The sequence below is a fragment of the Tachysurus fulvidraco genome, chromosome 7 (genome assembly GCF_022655615.1).
Source record: "Tachysurus fulvidraco isolate hzauxx_2018 chromosome 7, HZAU_PFXX_2.0, whole genome shotgun sequence".
In the NCBI taxonomy this organism is placed as follows: Eukaryota; Metazoa; Chordata; class Actinopteri; order Siluriformes; family Bagridae; genus Tachysurus; species Tachysurus fulvidraco.
This window is the reverse complement of record NC_062524.1, coordinates 2,533,248-2,547,493: the sequence shown is the minus strand read 5'-3', so window position 1 is coordinate 2,547,493 and position 14,246 is coordinate 2,533,248. Positions and strand designations below refer to the sequence as shown.

At 38.3% G+C, this 14,246-nt stretch overlaps 1 protein-coding gene across 6 annotated transcripts in view; it reads right to left on the bottom strand.

Annotated features, from left to right (window-relative positions):
• Nucleotides 1–2,056: 2,056 nt before the first annotated feature.
• Nucleotides 2,057–14,246, bottom strand: part of LOC113650480 (RNA binding protein fox-1 homolog 3-like) — a 155,196-nt gene continuing 143,006 nt past the window's right edge. For 4 of the 6 annotated variants that reach the window (XM_047816766.1, XM_047816767.1, XM_047816771.1 and 1 more), the window contains 2 exons: nt 12,713–12,791; nt 6,152–8,145 (listed from right to left, as the gene is read on the bottom strand). In XM_047816766.1, the coding sequence (XP_047672722.1) occupies nt 8,101–8,145; nt 12,713–12,791 (124 nt within the window). In that variant the 3' untranslated portion in view covers nt 6,152–8,100. Of the gene's footprint in view, nt 2,219–6,151; nt 8,146–9,910; nt 11,359–12,712; nt 12,792–14,246 lie in introns of those variants that run through there. The other 2 variants (XM_047816769.1, XM_047816768.1) reach the window with 2 other exon arrangements.

Sequence of the window (14,246 nt, the reverse complement as noted above, 5' to 3'; positions counted from 1 at the left end):
CATAACAGTCAGCTGTGGAACGTTACTGCGTGGAAGCATTGTATAGATGAGATTTTAAACTTTTACATTCTACATAATAAAAGTCCTTAGTAGCAATAGATAGAATAATATTAATAATAATAACAATATTAAAATCAGGGCTTGTCCGTATCACTGAAAGACATTATAGCTATGTTGTAGCTTAGCTTCTTGCTGGAAGTACCTGGGTTGTAGAACGAGAGAGTAAACAGCGACAGCAGCGGGATAAAGTCTCATCACTTCAGAAGATTACAGTGTCGATGAAGAACACCATCCAGTTCCGTGGTCCAGCACTGTTTGTAACACACTTTCATCTCTTTCCCCTCACGAATCAGACTGTGTATCATTAACGTCACACTGAGGTGTGTATCCTGCGTTTAAGTTCCTTACACAGATGCCAAGGAGTCGTGTGGCACATTAAGGAATTTGAGGCCTTTTCTTATTTACATATTAATGACTTTATTTAATTAATCAGCATCAAGTCTGAACATCAAGTCTAAATGTGTGATATTTTTTTTGCTTAGTTATGAGGCTAGCGTGTTATCCCGCCCTCTGGCTCTTCACTATCACATGACAGCTTACAACAGGATGGAAGGCGAACACATGGTTTTTCCATACAGTACAGACCTCCATGGTTCCTCCATACACACCTCCATGGTTCCTCCATACACACCTCCATGGTTCCTCCAGTCATGCTAATGCTCAGGGCAGCCGATCCACAGAAGAACCAGCCATCTGCCCTTTTCAACACACATGAGCTCACATAAGAGCCTGCTTGGCAATTGTCCATGTGATTGAGTGCATTCATCTCACATGATTTGTCTGGTGTGTATTATTTCCCTTTTAGTTACAGCAATTTGCCAACAAACACAATGTATAATTTAATGAGTGACACGTCACATGATTTATCAGGTAAATTTTAAGTTTGTGGAACGGTCAAGAGACTGTGAGCTTAAAATCCAAACTCCTCCTGCTGTAAATGTTAAATAAATCTCTCAACAAAAAACAAAAAACAAAAAAAACCAAAAAAAAACTAGGATTAAAAGATTTATTTAGTGAACAACAACCTGCTTTTAAATGCATTTATGTATATTTAGTCTTAGATTATGTGCAGTGTTGCTGTACATGTCGCATGTCGAATGAGCAGTTGCTATAGAAACCTAAACATATTGGATTATATAGAGGACGGGGAAGTCGGCAAGTGTGTGTTAAACAGTGCTGGATCCCAGAGTGAGTTCTGTCGTCCTCTAAGATTTTCCACAGGAGTTTAGAAAACAGGAAGAGAGTCATGACATCAGCAACATGAAGTTCAGGATCTTCGATCATTGAAAAGAAGGAAGAAGGAAGAAGAAAAAGAAGACAGAGGAGGAGGAGGAGGAGGAGGAGATGTGACCCAGCAGGAAATGCCCATCCATGTTGAAGAAGAAGGATCATGAGTTAAGACACTCAGATATCTCCATACAGATGTCCTCCTCACTCTGTGGAAATGCCAACACTGGAAAGAGTTCCAGAGAGAACGCCAGGACGCGCCACAAATCCACGTTTATTCAGCGTCCGGTTGTGCGTGTTTTTTTCTCTAAACACTATGGAAGCAGAACTAGAAGGACTTTGAGAATATTTTTGAGGATTTCTCTGATCAGTGTAACAGAAAAAAGGGCATTGCATCCAGGACGTGCTACAGGAATAAAAGCACAGAAGAGAGTGACATCACAGCACAGGAAATGGACCAATCAAAAGTCCTGGAACAGGACATAGATTATTATTATTATTATTATTATTATTATTATTATTATTATTATTATTATTATTATTAATCACATGAGATCTTTGCTGTGAGTCTGATCCATGATCACGTGGATGCGGTGGGCAGAGACAAACGCTCTCCCTTGTTCTCTCCTGACGTCGTCACTATTTATTGGTGTATATATGTATACATGGATATTTATATCTCTTCAACACATTTTTCTGCATCAACAAAAATATAGAAAAATAAAACGCTTCATGAAAACGGGCTCTGTCCTCTCTTTCTGCTTTTTCATCTTCGTCTTTCCTTTTTTTTTTTTTTTGCTCTGTTTTTTTTTTCATGCCCGGCTGCTTTTCGGTCATTCTGGTCTCTTGTTTCTCATCATGTCTTGTTTCTCATCATGTCGCTCTCTGATGCTCTGCTCACCTCCTGTCTTTCTCTCTCTCCGCAATATTACTGAAAAATAAAATACACATCAGGTGAAGCTGAGAATCTGCTTTTAACTTCTTATAATATCTTATCAAAACTTTTTAAAGAGGAATAACTACTTGTGCATTAGCTAAACTAATGCTAGTGCTAGTCTCAGGAGCTGTGATGAAATAAATTATGATGGAAAAAAAAATTCTCAAAGCATAACAGCTCATTGACTGAGAGGAACCGAAGATAAAATAATGAAATAAAAAAGAAAGAAATAGATCTAGATTAGAAAGAGACCCACGAAGAAATAAACAAATAATTAACAAGGTAAATAGAGATGAAAAACTATAGAAATAAATAGAAAAACAAACAAACAAACAAAAAAACAAATGAAATGTTTAATTTGTTTATCAAGCAATTTTCTATATCAAAAATGTTTCTTGTAAAGTGATTTACTAGATAAATAGTTTTTTTTGTGTAAAGTGATTTTTGTGTGTAAAGTGATTTACTATATATTTTTTTGTGTGTAAAGTGATTTACTATATTAATTGTTTTTTTTGTGTGAAGTGATTTTTCTGTGTAAAGTGATTTACTATATAAATTGTTTTTTGTGTGAAGTGATTTTTGTGTGTAAAGTGATTTTTGTGTGTAAAGTGATTTACTATATAAAATGTTTTTTGTGTGAAGTGATTTTTGTGTGTAAAGTGATTTTTGTGTGTAAAGTGATTTACTATATAAATTGTTTTTTTTTGTGTGTAAAGTGATTTACTATATATTTCTGATTTTTGAATCTAAAGTCATTTTCTTCTAAAGCAATATTTTGTATGGAGCAAAGATCCTTGTAACTCAGTGTATTCTCGACAGAAATATTTTTAGACAACGTTAGTGACGTTTTGTGTAAAACATCGATTCCTTTAAAGAGATATTTTTGTTACACGTGTTCAATTTCAGAACAGATGATTTTATTTTACTGCTGAATTACACAACATGCCAAAAACCCTATGTGAAAGCATCATTAAGAAAACACTAACACTGTCCTGTTACCTCTTTATTCACACACTAAATCCAACCAGTTTACCTTTATATGAGACATATACGGTAGAAACATCACATACTCTTCAGATTAACAAAATCCATGAGGTTTATACATAATTTAACATCCATATGATAAGAAAATCAATCACAGCTCTCAGGTAAAAAAAAACAAAACAAAAAAGTATGTGGAATTGTGTTGATATTCAGATAGCTGATCGAAAACAAAGGTATATTTTAAACATGACACCAAGATGAAAATCATGTAAATCGGATTAAAAAAAAATTAGAAGAGAAAAATAAAATACTTAAATACCTCCATAATAAGATAAATAGAGACATATAAAAGATTTGTTAATAGACTCAGCAGGATATGCAGCATGTACACAGAACTCTATATACAGTACACATCACAATGGGGTTTTTTGCTCGCCTTATTTTTGCTTTTTCAAGAAGGATTTCTTCCAAAAACTTTCTCTGAAGCTTGTATTTATAAATCATAAGAATTCTTTGTATGTGTTTTTTTCCTTTCTTTTTTTTTATTTGAAATTTAATTCAGTTCAATTCAATGTATTTGTCCAGCACTTTTAATCCTGCACTCTGTCTCAAAGCAGCTTTACAGATGTAAAGAAACATAAAATAAATAAATAAAAATAAACAAATACATACATTTAAAGTTTAAAAATATTATTATTATTATTATTATTATTATTATTATTATTATTATTATTATTATTATTATTTATTTATTTATTTATTTAAAATACTATATATCTCTAACATGGATCCCTAAATAAGCTCATATCATAACATTTAATGAAAAATATATATTTTTTTGGATATCCAAAAATATATAAATATAAATAAATATAAACGTTCTTAAATTCCTACTTCATTTCCGAACATAAATAAATAAATAAATAAATAAATAAATAAATAAATAAATAAATAAATAAAAATAGAAGAACAATATAAGTAAGGAAAACAAACAAACAAACAAAAAACTAGAATGAAACAAACAAATCAAGGCAGTGCAGAAGTTCATAAAGCATTATAAGCTATTATTAGAATTTTTACTCTACACTGCTTGCCAAATCCTATAGAATTCCCAGCTCAAACTGTAATGATTTATAAATGCAGGCTTGTTTAAAAGGTTTTCCCAGAAAGTTAATAGTGACGTAAACATGACAGCCTGCGACGCACGGCTTTCCCATAGACCCAGAGTTTATACATTTTCTACATAGGAATTGATTAGTAGATACATTATACCTGTGCTGATATGTAGACTTAATAACAGAGTCATATATAGCTGCGAAATATAGATGTATATATATACGTAGAGTTTTAATATATACCTGAAAATAATCAGATAAAAACAATCGAAACCCGTTTGCTGGTTCATTAGACAGAAAAACAGTAAAATGTACATCATTAAATTAAAGTTTAGAAATGATAAAGTATTTCAAATAAAACATGAACACAGTTTATCGTTCTTTTTTCATGGCTCGATACATAGCAGCCTTCGTTTGCACAGATGAGTAAGAGGAGTGACGTGGTACAGATAGACAGCTGCCTTGAGTTAATACGTGTGCGTGTTAGTGATATACACTGGAAATAATAGTGAACTCATAAATGATTCGATAGTAAATCATCATGATGTTATTAAATAGAATCGCGAAACTGCAGCGATGTCCTGCTTATAAAGTAGACTGTAGACACGGACCGAACTTTATCTGTTTCCTGATTTATTTCATTTGGAAATCCATCAAATGTATCGACGACGGCGCTGAATTGTGAAAGGTTGATTTAGGAAGTGACGTGTGTTAATTTATTCATCAGACTCTCGGACGTGTTCAGGATCGGTGTAAAGGTGTGGTGTTGGAGATGTAGGCGGTGTTTAAACAACAGTGTTGGACTCTGTATCTAACTGATGCTCATGAGATCGTTTTGTTTCGAAAACTGGCAAATAAAATAGTTATCTAAAGCAACAGTGCAGTAAACAACTAGACGATAGAAAATATAAATCAGAAAAGAAAAATGTTATTTACTATTAAAAAAAAGGAAAGCGATCTAAGCAATGAAGTTAAATTTATTTTAATGTGGTGTTCATTTTAATATTACTGCTGTTTTATACAGTAATGACTGATTTGGGTTCCAGTGTAACTTCAATGCACCTTCGTTGAACTCCTCTGATCTGAGAACTGCTTTATTTGGAGGTTTGTGTGATCAAAAAAATGGAGGTGTGTATGGAGGAACCATGGAGGTGTGATCATGATCATTTAACGCTACAGAGCAAGATTTTACCCAGAATGTACAGACATGCATTGTTAGAATGTGTCGAAGGTGTCGAAACTTCCTTTGACTAGCTGGTTATCATGCCATGTGCTTAGCCGAATAACCGTAAGCCGACACACGTGTCAGAGACGTGAGAGCAGCAAAAAAAAAAAAAAAACAACCTCCAAGTGAAAGTGCTACATTGTTCTTGTTTAACATAAATACAGCAGGATTTGACTCAGTTTGAAGTCGACGAGGGTGCACTGAGTAACATCTACGTAGCGTACGCTAGTTTATTTTAGTCCAGAACGTCTCCTTCTGCTGCAGAGAGCGTTTGAAGATTTGCTGGTTCACAGACGCAGGATTTTTGCTACACCGAGCACTTCACTGCATTGATTAGCCCGTTAAGATTTAATGCCTAATTAAATCAGGAGTCGAGCGACTTTTGGGAGCCGTATGTTGTGTGGACTCACATTGATTTGCTTGGTGTGTGTGTGTGTGTGTGTGTGTGTGTGTGTGTGTGTGTGTGTGTGTGTGTGTGTGTGTGTGTGTGTGTGTGTGTGTTTGTGTGCATTCCTTGGCAGATGTATAAGAAACCTTTTTAATCAAACCTTAAACTGCATTAGGTCAGCAACACACACACACACACACACACACACACACACACACACACACACACACACACACACACACACACACACACAGATAAACATTTATGAGGACCCTTAGGCATGTATAAATATATGATCATATACACAGATTGTAAAAATCTGTTCTGCTTCTGCAATAAGACGCAGAGACCAAAACTAAACTAAACCTCTTTAGGGGATGTCATTTTTTTCAGTTTGAAATAATAAAACACTCCACACACACACACACACACACACACACACACACACACACACACACACACACACACACACACACACACACACACACACACACACACACACACAGTATAATTACCAAGTTTAAGAGAGTGGTTGAGTTTCAAAGCTTTAGGTTTTTGGGAAATTTTCTAAGATTTGGGGATCTGATAGAACACGTTGTTGAATGTTTGTTAATTTTCGGAGGTTTTCACACTGGAAGCTGCGAGCGTTAGCTGCAATCCGAATACCAGAGCCCTCAGCATCGGTCTGGATTCAGACACACTTCATTCTATCGAACCACGATGCATTTATGTTACATCATCACAAACGAGAACACAGTGCGACTCACCGTGTTATTTTCTTATCTATTGGTGATATTATATGCAGTAAAGCTCCTCCCTTCTACTTTCTCCCACTCCTCCTACACTCCTTTACATCCTGGCCAAGTGTTCAGTACCGTGCTGCACTTTCTGCTCCACAGGACACCTTCCACACCGCTGATTCTTCACACAAACGGTACATTGCGTTTAGTTTCAGGCTGAACAACAGTGTGAAAACCTCCTCAGTGTATTTCTGTGTGTGTGTGTGTGTGTGTGTGTGTGTGTGTGTGTGTGTGTGTGTGTGTGTGTGTGTGTGTGTTTGCGTTAATAAATAAACACCGATGCCATGACGATTTCATCCCAGAATTGGAGACGTTCCAGTTTTAAGATGCGAGTCTGGCAGATTTTCTGACTTTTCTAGACAAAATGCATAGACGAACCTCTTAATACCCTTTTTTTTGTAGTTTTCTATAATAAAACATTACAAAAGTCCATATTCTAAACTAAACGCTATAAATGTACTGCTTGTGCATATCTGAATGTTACAGGCAGGGGTCATGTTGAAATGAAATAAATAAGTTGCTGATGGAAGAGTGAACGGGTTTTACGTTGTCAGAAGGTTTTCTGAATGTTACAGACTGCGGGAAATCCTCTTCGTCTTCCCGGGACGACGACACGTAGATAAACGATAGGTGAGATGCAATGTGATGTCATTATTATTTAGTTCAGTAACAGAGCTGAAGAATCACAGATGTTTTACTTCATGAGTATGTAAAAAAAAAAAAAAAGACTTTATTCTGTTACACTTTCATGAAGATTAATAAGATTTTCCTTGCTGAGGATTTTCAGTTTTAATCTTTTCCCGAAGATTGAATTTTTTTTCATTTCGATTTAAATGTTTAATATCATTAATTAATTATCACACATACTTTCATTTCAGAAGATATAGCTGACTGCTTTAAACTTTCTTTAAAGATAGTGATGTTTAATCTCTTCTTATATATATTTATATTTATATTTAAAGACACATACTGTAGCAAAAGAATAAAAGAGAAACATTACATCTTCAAATAGAAGATTTGTGTTTTGTCCTGAAATAAATGGTAAGCGGAGAGCGATCAGACCGAGCCATCAGAGATGAACAGGTGTGTAAGGGCTGGGTTTGTGTTCAGATGTAAACCAATATAACCAGTGACATCATACTGTGTCCACACACACACACACACACACACACACACACACACACACACACACACACACACACACACACACACACACACACACAGGAGTAACTCTTGTATGTTGGGACAGAGAAGGGCATGAGTGTGGTGGTGTGACGAGGCCATCGGGAGCCGGACGTTTCGGCTGTCGGACACGAGGAGTTCGCTCGCTTTAATTTAGTGTGGTCGGTGTGTTTGTCTCAGCTTTAGTAGGGCGTGAAGCGACTGTACGCTCCTCGGCAGAGGCTAGCCTGCAACATCAAAGATGAAAAAAAGAAGGGGCAGTCAGAGAGATGGAGGCGGAGATGCCTTCCCTCTCCTTCCTCACTCCTTTCCTTCCTGCAGAGAGTCAGATCAGGAAGACTGATCCATTCAGAGCTTTGTTTTGGTTTACTTTTTAAAGGCTGTGGTGTGTTTCACTAGAAGAAGGTGCTTGTGTATTGATTGGACCATAAGTTATATATTTGAATGTCACAAGCACATTTTATTTAGTTTTTTTTTTTGATGCTGATGCAGAGAGAAACTTCACATACACTCTTACAACCCATTCTTTTTTTTAACAGAACTCACATTTTCTGAATTTAATTCTAGATTCCTTTATTTTTGTGTTAAATGTGTTTGGAGTATACTGTAGGATCCTGATTGGTCAGAAGGTGTTAGTTGTATTTATTTTCTATATCAGCAGCTCTGAGAGTCGTGCAGCTGCGTGTAAATGGACAAACGTAGAAAGACATGCCGATGCTTGTGGTGTAAGAGGAATAAAACACTTTGAGATGCTGCAATAGGAAAAGTTGCTGTTTAAGAGAAGCACTGAGAGGAACATTTATAGATGGTGTGTAGAGTTTAACGACGAGTGTTTAATGACGAGTGTGTAGAGTTTAACGACTAGTGTGTAGAGTTTAACGACGAGTGTGTAGAGTTTAACGACGAGTGTGTAGAGTTTAACGACGAGTGTGTAGAGTTTAACGATGAGTGTGTAGAGTTTAACGAGGAGTGTGTAGAGTTTAATGATGAGTGTGTAGAGTTTAACGATGAGCCAGAAGGTAACAATGATCACCGTCTCGTCAGAATGGTTCTGTCACTCACTCAGTGTGTAAACGCTCTTCTGTAGTTTGATGATGACGTCACCTCAGATTGAAGGTGTTTTACTCTACAGAAGCGTTTAATGTCAGCTGTCTCACTTTTATTTATACAGACTGATACTAAAGCCAGTTTAGATGTAGAAGGAACCGAACGTCGTCAAAGTCACTGTTAACATATAGTTAAGTCTATTAGCATGAAGTCTATTTATACGTCTATGGAAAGTTTTTACACCTTCATTCAGCGTAATCTGATGAATCTGTTATCAGAGTCCCACCTGAGAGAGACACGACGTTGTGTTTCATTTGTCGCGAGCGAAGCCTACATAAGGCCTTCTGCTGTAATCCAGCTGTAACGCTGGAAACGTAATTCTCCGTAATCAGCTCATAATTATTAGTCACTCTTAATCTAAAGTGGGAGTGAACCGTGAAACCACACGGATCTTCCCGTCCTCCAGGAAACACTCGTTTCAAAGAGACGTCCTGTTAATATTCTCTTTTAACTCGGTCTAAAGGTGCCAACCTGACTGCCAGTGGCGTTAACACGTCGTGATCCTCATCAGTCGGAGTTCGGGCTACGCTTCTCTCCACGGGCCACATCTCGAAACCTTCAAAGGCTCACTCTCCCTAATTGAGAAGAACTTCAAACTTTCATTAGAGTGAAAGAACCGGTTGCTGAACTTTCTCTTCACGCTGGAGAAAAAGATCCTCACATGCCCTCGGAGGAGCTAATTACCGAATTACTGTCTTTTTAAATGTGAAGGAGCGCCGCGTTCCCATTCAGAGACCTTAATCAATTATGATGAAAGAATTAGGTGTGTTCTTTCTTTTTGCTCAGGAAATTTCTCCATCTACATCAGCTTCAACCTCACACACACACCCACACACACAACCCCCCCCACCCCCCAAACACACACAAGTACAGCCTTGTTTGTGCAAACACTCTTGTGGAAGGAAATTCAGAGGAAGAGAGGAAAGGAAACAAAAATGGCTCCAAGCAAAGTTTTAATTGAGCAAATAAGGAGGATTTGACGAGGAAATGTCATAATTAATGAAAGCTTTTAGCTAGCAGCTGCACTGCGGAACACTTTCCCTGATTCCTAACACGACTCATTTATTAGGAGGAACGTGCCAATCGGTTCAGTCAATCTACTCCACAGTTTTACTCTGATGCAAGCGTTCGTACGTCCCACGGCATGCCGCGGCGTGCTCGGTGTTCTTGCTAAGCCCTTGCTAGAGCTCTCCTCCCTCTCGGCCCGTTGTTTTCATCTTTGATGTTGTGTTTAATGATCCCTCATCACGCTGCCATTGATTTCAATTCTTTCGAACATGGAGAGCAGCTTACAGCAAACGTAAGGTGCTTCAGCAGAGACGTTCGATGCTGCACAAGCTAGCTAAAAACAGACACGTGAGATGACAGTCCCTGCGTCCCATCCTCGGAAGACTGCGTTGTTGTTTTTTTTTTTGTTTGTTTGTTTTTTGGAAGAAAGCATAACAGCTGTCTTAGACTTATGTCTGAAGTAAGTATCGAAGTCAAAGCGATGATTCGGTTCAACTTAAATAGGCAGCTAAATGCAAATGATCTGTCCACATGCTTCCTTTCAAATGGAACACAGGTTACAGGGACCATGAGAGAGAGAGAGAGAGAGAGAGAGAGAGAGAGAGAGAGAGAGAGAGAGAGAGAGAGGTGTGAGGTGTGAGATTGTTGGGTGTGTGTATACCATGTGTATTTTCTCTTAGTATCACTCTGTATCAGGTTTATATGGAATATGTGGATGACTGTGTGTGTGTGTGTGTGTGTGTGTGTGTGTGTGTGTGTGTGTGAGAGAGAGAGAGAGAGAGAGAGAGAGAGAGAGAGTGTGTGTGTGTGTGTGTGTTTGAAACATCTGCATTCTGCTTTGTGAGTGATTCCATAAAAGAAAGCTCCACTAGAGGGCGTTAGAGACAGCATGACACACACACACTAAGAGTGAATCAGTACATGGGGTCTGTTTACACTCGGGTCTCAAATTAAAGTCCACCACCATTCATGTTATAACTGTCTTTGCAATACGAGTGTAAAGTCATTTGGATTAGTGAACAGTGTGAACAGGAAATTCAGTTTATTTTCCTTCTGATTTCTCACAATACTGCGTTAGTCTCAGTTCTGATTCATCTAATCTCAGTTGAGTAATAAAATAGATGCATTAGTGTGAGCTCAGATATGCTGCGTTTAGTCCATTTGAACTGAACCTGGGTGTATTTTCCTGCTCGGGTGACTTTCTGAGGTGTCGAGTGAGTGTGTGAGCGAGAAGATCTCGGCCTGACTCCAAACGAGCGCTAGTGAGGAAGTGATTGGACTCTGAACTGCAGGCGTGTTGTCTAGCTGTGAGCTGCTAAACCCAACTGTGAGACACATGAAAAATAGAATTAAAATAAAAGCCTTTGACCGTTGATGGTTTCAGCTTCACATACACCATAGACTGGCTGTGCTTGGGTAAGTCTACACAACATGGAACATATATATACTGTATAGTCATTTTACTCTGATCTGGGTTCTGGCAAAAGATGTAGAAGTGTGAAAACAACTGTTGGTCATGGACTTTAGGACCCAGTGGTGTGTGCATTGTGTGTGTGTATGTAGTGTATATAGTGTGTGTATAGAGTGTGTATAGTGTGTGTGTACTCTGTGTATATAATGTGTGTATAGCGTGTGTATTGTGTGTGTATATAGTGTATATAGTGTGTGTATTGTGTGTATAGTGTGTGTACTCTGTGTATATAATGTGTGTATAGTGTGTGTATAGTGTGTGTACTCTGTGTATATAATGTGTGTATAGTGTGTGTACTCTGTGTATATAGTGTGTGTGTAGTGTGTATAGTGTGTGTATTGTGTCTATAGAGAGTGTGTAGTCTGTGTGTATAGTGTGTGTATTGTGTTTATAGTGTGTGTAGTCTGTGTGTATAGTGTGTGTGTATAGTGTGTGTATTGTGTGTGTGTGTGTGTGTGTGTGTGTGTGTATAGTGTATATAGTGTGTGTATAGAGTGGGTATAGTGTGTGTATAGTGTGTGTATTGTGTTTATAGTGTGTGAAGTCTGTGTGTATAGTGTGTGTGTATAGTGTGTGTAGTCTGTGTGTATAGTGTGTGTGTGTGTGTGTGTGTGTGTATAGTGTATATAGTGTGTGTATAGAGTGGGTATAGTGTGTGTATAGTGTCTATAGAGAGTGTGTAGTCTGTGTGTATAGTGTGTGTATAGTGTGTGTATAGTGTGTGTATTGTGTTTATAGTGTGTGTAGTCTGTGTGTATAGTGTGTGTACTCTGTGTATATAGTGTGTGTATAGAGTGTGTATAGTGTGTGTAGTGTGTGTAGTCTGTGTATAGTGTGTATATAGTGTGTGTATAGTGTGTGTATAGTGTGTGTACTCTGTGTGTATAGTGTGTGTATAGTGTGTATATAGTGTGTGTAGTCTGTGTGTATAGTGTGTGTATAGTGTGTGTACTCTGTGTGTATAGTGTGTGTATAGTGTGTGTGTATAGTGTGTGTGTGTATAGTTTGTGTATAGTGTGTATAGTGTGTGTGTGTATAGTGTGTGTATAGTGTGTGTAGTCTGTGTGTATAGTTTGTGGATAGTGTGTGTATAGTGTGTGTGTAGTGTGTGTATAGTGTGTATATAGTGTGTGCATAGTGTGTGTGTATAGTGTGTGTAGTCTGTGTGTATAGTGTGTGTATAGTGTGTGTAAAGAGGACGTACTCACCATTGTGCCGACACTGTATGTAGCAGCCGGGCTGATCGTGTGAGTGTAGGGATCTGCCGTTGCATAGACTCTACCATAGCTAAACACACACACACACACACACACACACACACACACACACACACACACACACACACACACACACACACACACACACACACACACACAGAAAGAGAAGATTTTACATGTGGGTTCCTCCTAACTTTTAGATTTATTTTTCTCTATCTGTCTGTCTCTATTTCTGTTTCTGTATATATCTCTGTGTCTGTCTGTCTGTCTGTCTGTCTGTCTGTCTGTCTGTCTGTCTGTGTTCCTGTCTGTCTGTCTGTCTGTCTGTGTTCCTGTCTGTCTGTCTGTCTGTCTGTCTGTCTGTCTGTCTGTCTGTCTGTCTGTCTGTCTGTGTTTCTGTCTGTCGGTCTGTCTGTCTGTGTTCCTGTCTGTCTGTCTGTCTGTCTGTGTTCCTGTCTGTCTGTCTGTCTGTCTGTCTGTGTTCCTGTCTGTCTGTCTGTGTTCCTGTCTGTCTGTCTGTGTTCCTGTCTGTCTGTCTGTCTGTCTGTCTGTGTTCCTGTCTGTCTGTCTGTCTGTCTGTCTGTCTGTATTCCTGTCTGTCTGTCTGTCTGTCTGTCTGTCTGTCTGTCTGTCTGTGTTCCTGTCTGTCTGTCCGTGTTCCTGTCTGTCTGTCTGTCCGTGTTCCTGTCTGTCTGTCTGTCTGTCTGTCTGTCTGTGTTCCTGTCTTTCTGTCTGTGTTCCTGTCTGTCTGTCTGTCTGTGTTCCTGTCTGTCTGTCTGTCTGTGTTCCTGTCTGTCTGTCTGTCTGTCTGTCTGTCTGTCTGTCTGTCTGTCTGTCTGTCTGTGTTCCTGTCTGTCTGTCTGTCTGTGTTCCTGTCTGTCTGTCTTTGTTCCTGTGTGTTGTTAAAAAAATTGTTAAAAAGTCGACAGCTGGAAAAAAGAGAGAATAAGACATAGCCAGAGAAAACAACACAGAACGAGAAGAAAATTGAGAGATTTCTCCCTCTCTCTCTCTCTCTCTCTCTCTCTCTCTCTCTCTCTCTCTCTCTCTCTCTCTCTCTCTCTCTCCTTCTGTCTGTCTGTCTCTCTGTCCATTGTGTTTCCATACAGTTTTTATCGCTGCCGGTTCAGAACTAATCCTCCTTCTTTTTTCTTCTTCAGAGGCAGGACAAGATGCATAGCTTTTGTTTGTGTATTTATTTATTTATTTATTTATTTATTTATTTATTTATTTATTTATTTATTTCACTTCACTTCATCCTCTATTTACTCGCACTTTTCTCTCCTCCCCTCTTTCCTCCAGCGCTTGCTTACAAATAGAGAAGGTCTGCAGGGAGCAGATAAGGGAACCTGAGCCTGGGGTGTAGGGCAGCAAGTCAACAGCAGTACATACACACACACAGAGAGAGAGAGAGAGAGAGAGAGAGAGAGAGAGAGAGAGAGAGAGAGAGAGAGAGAGAGAGAGAGAGAGAGAGAGAGAGAGAGACAGAGACAGAGACAGAGACAGAGAAGGAGACAGAGAGAGA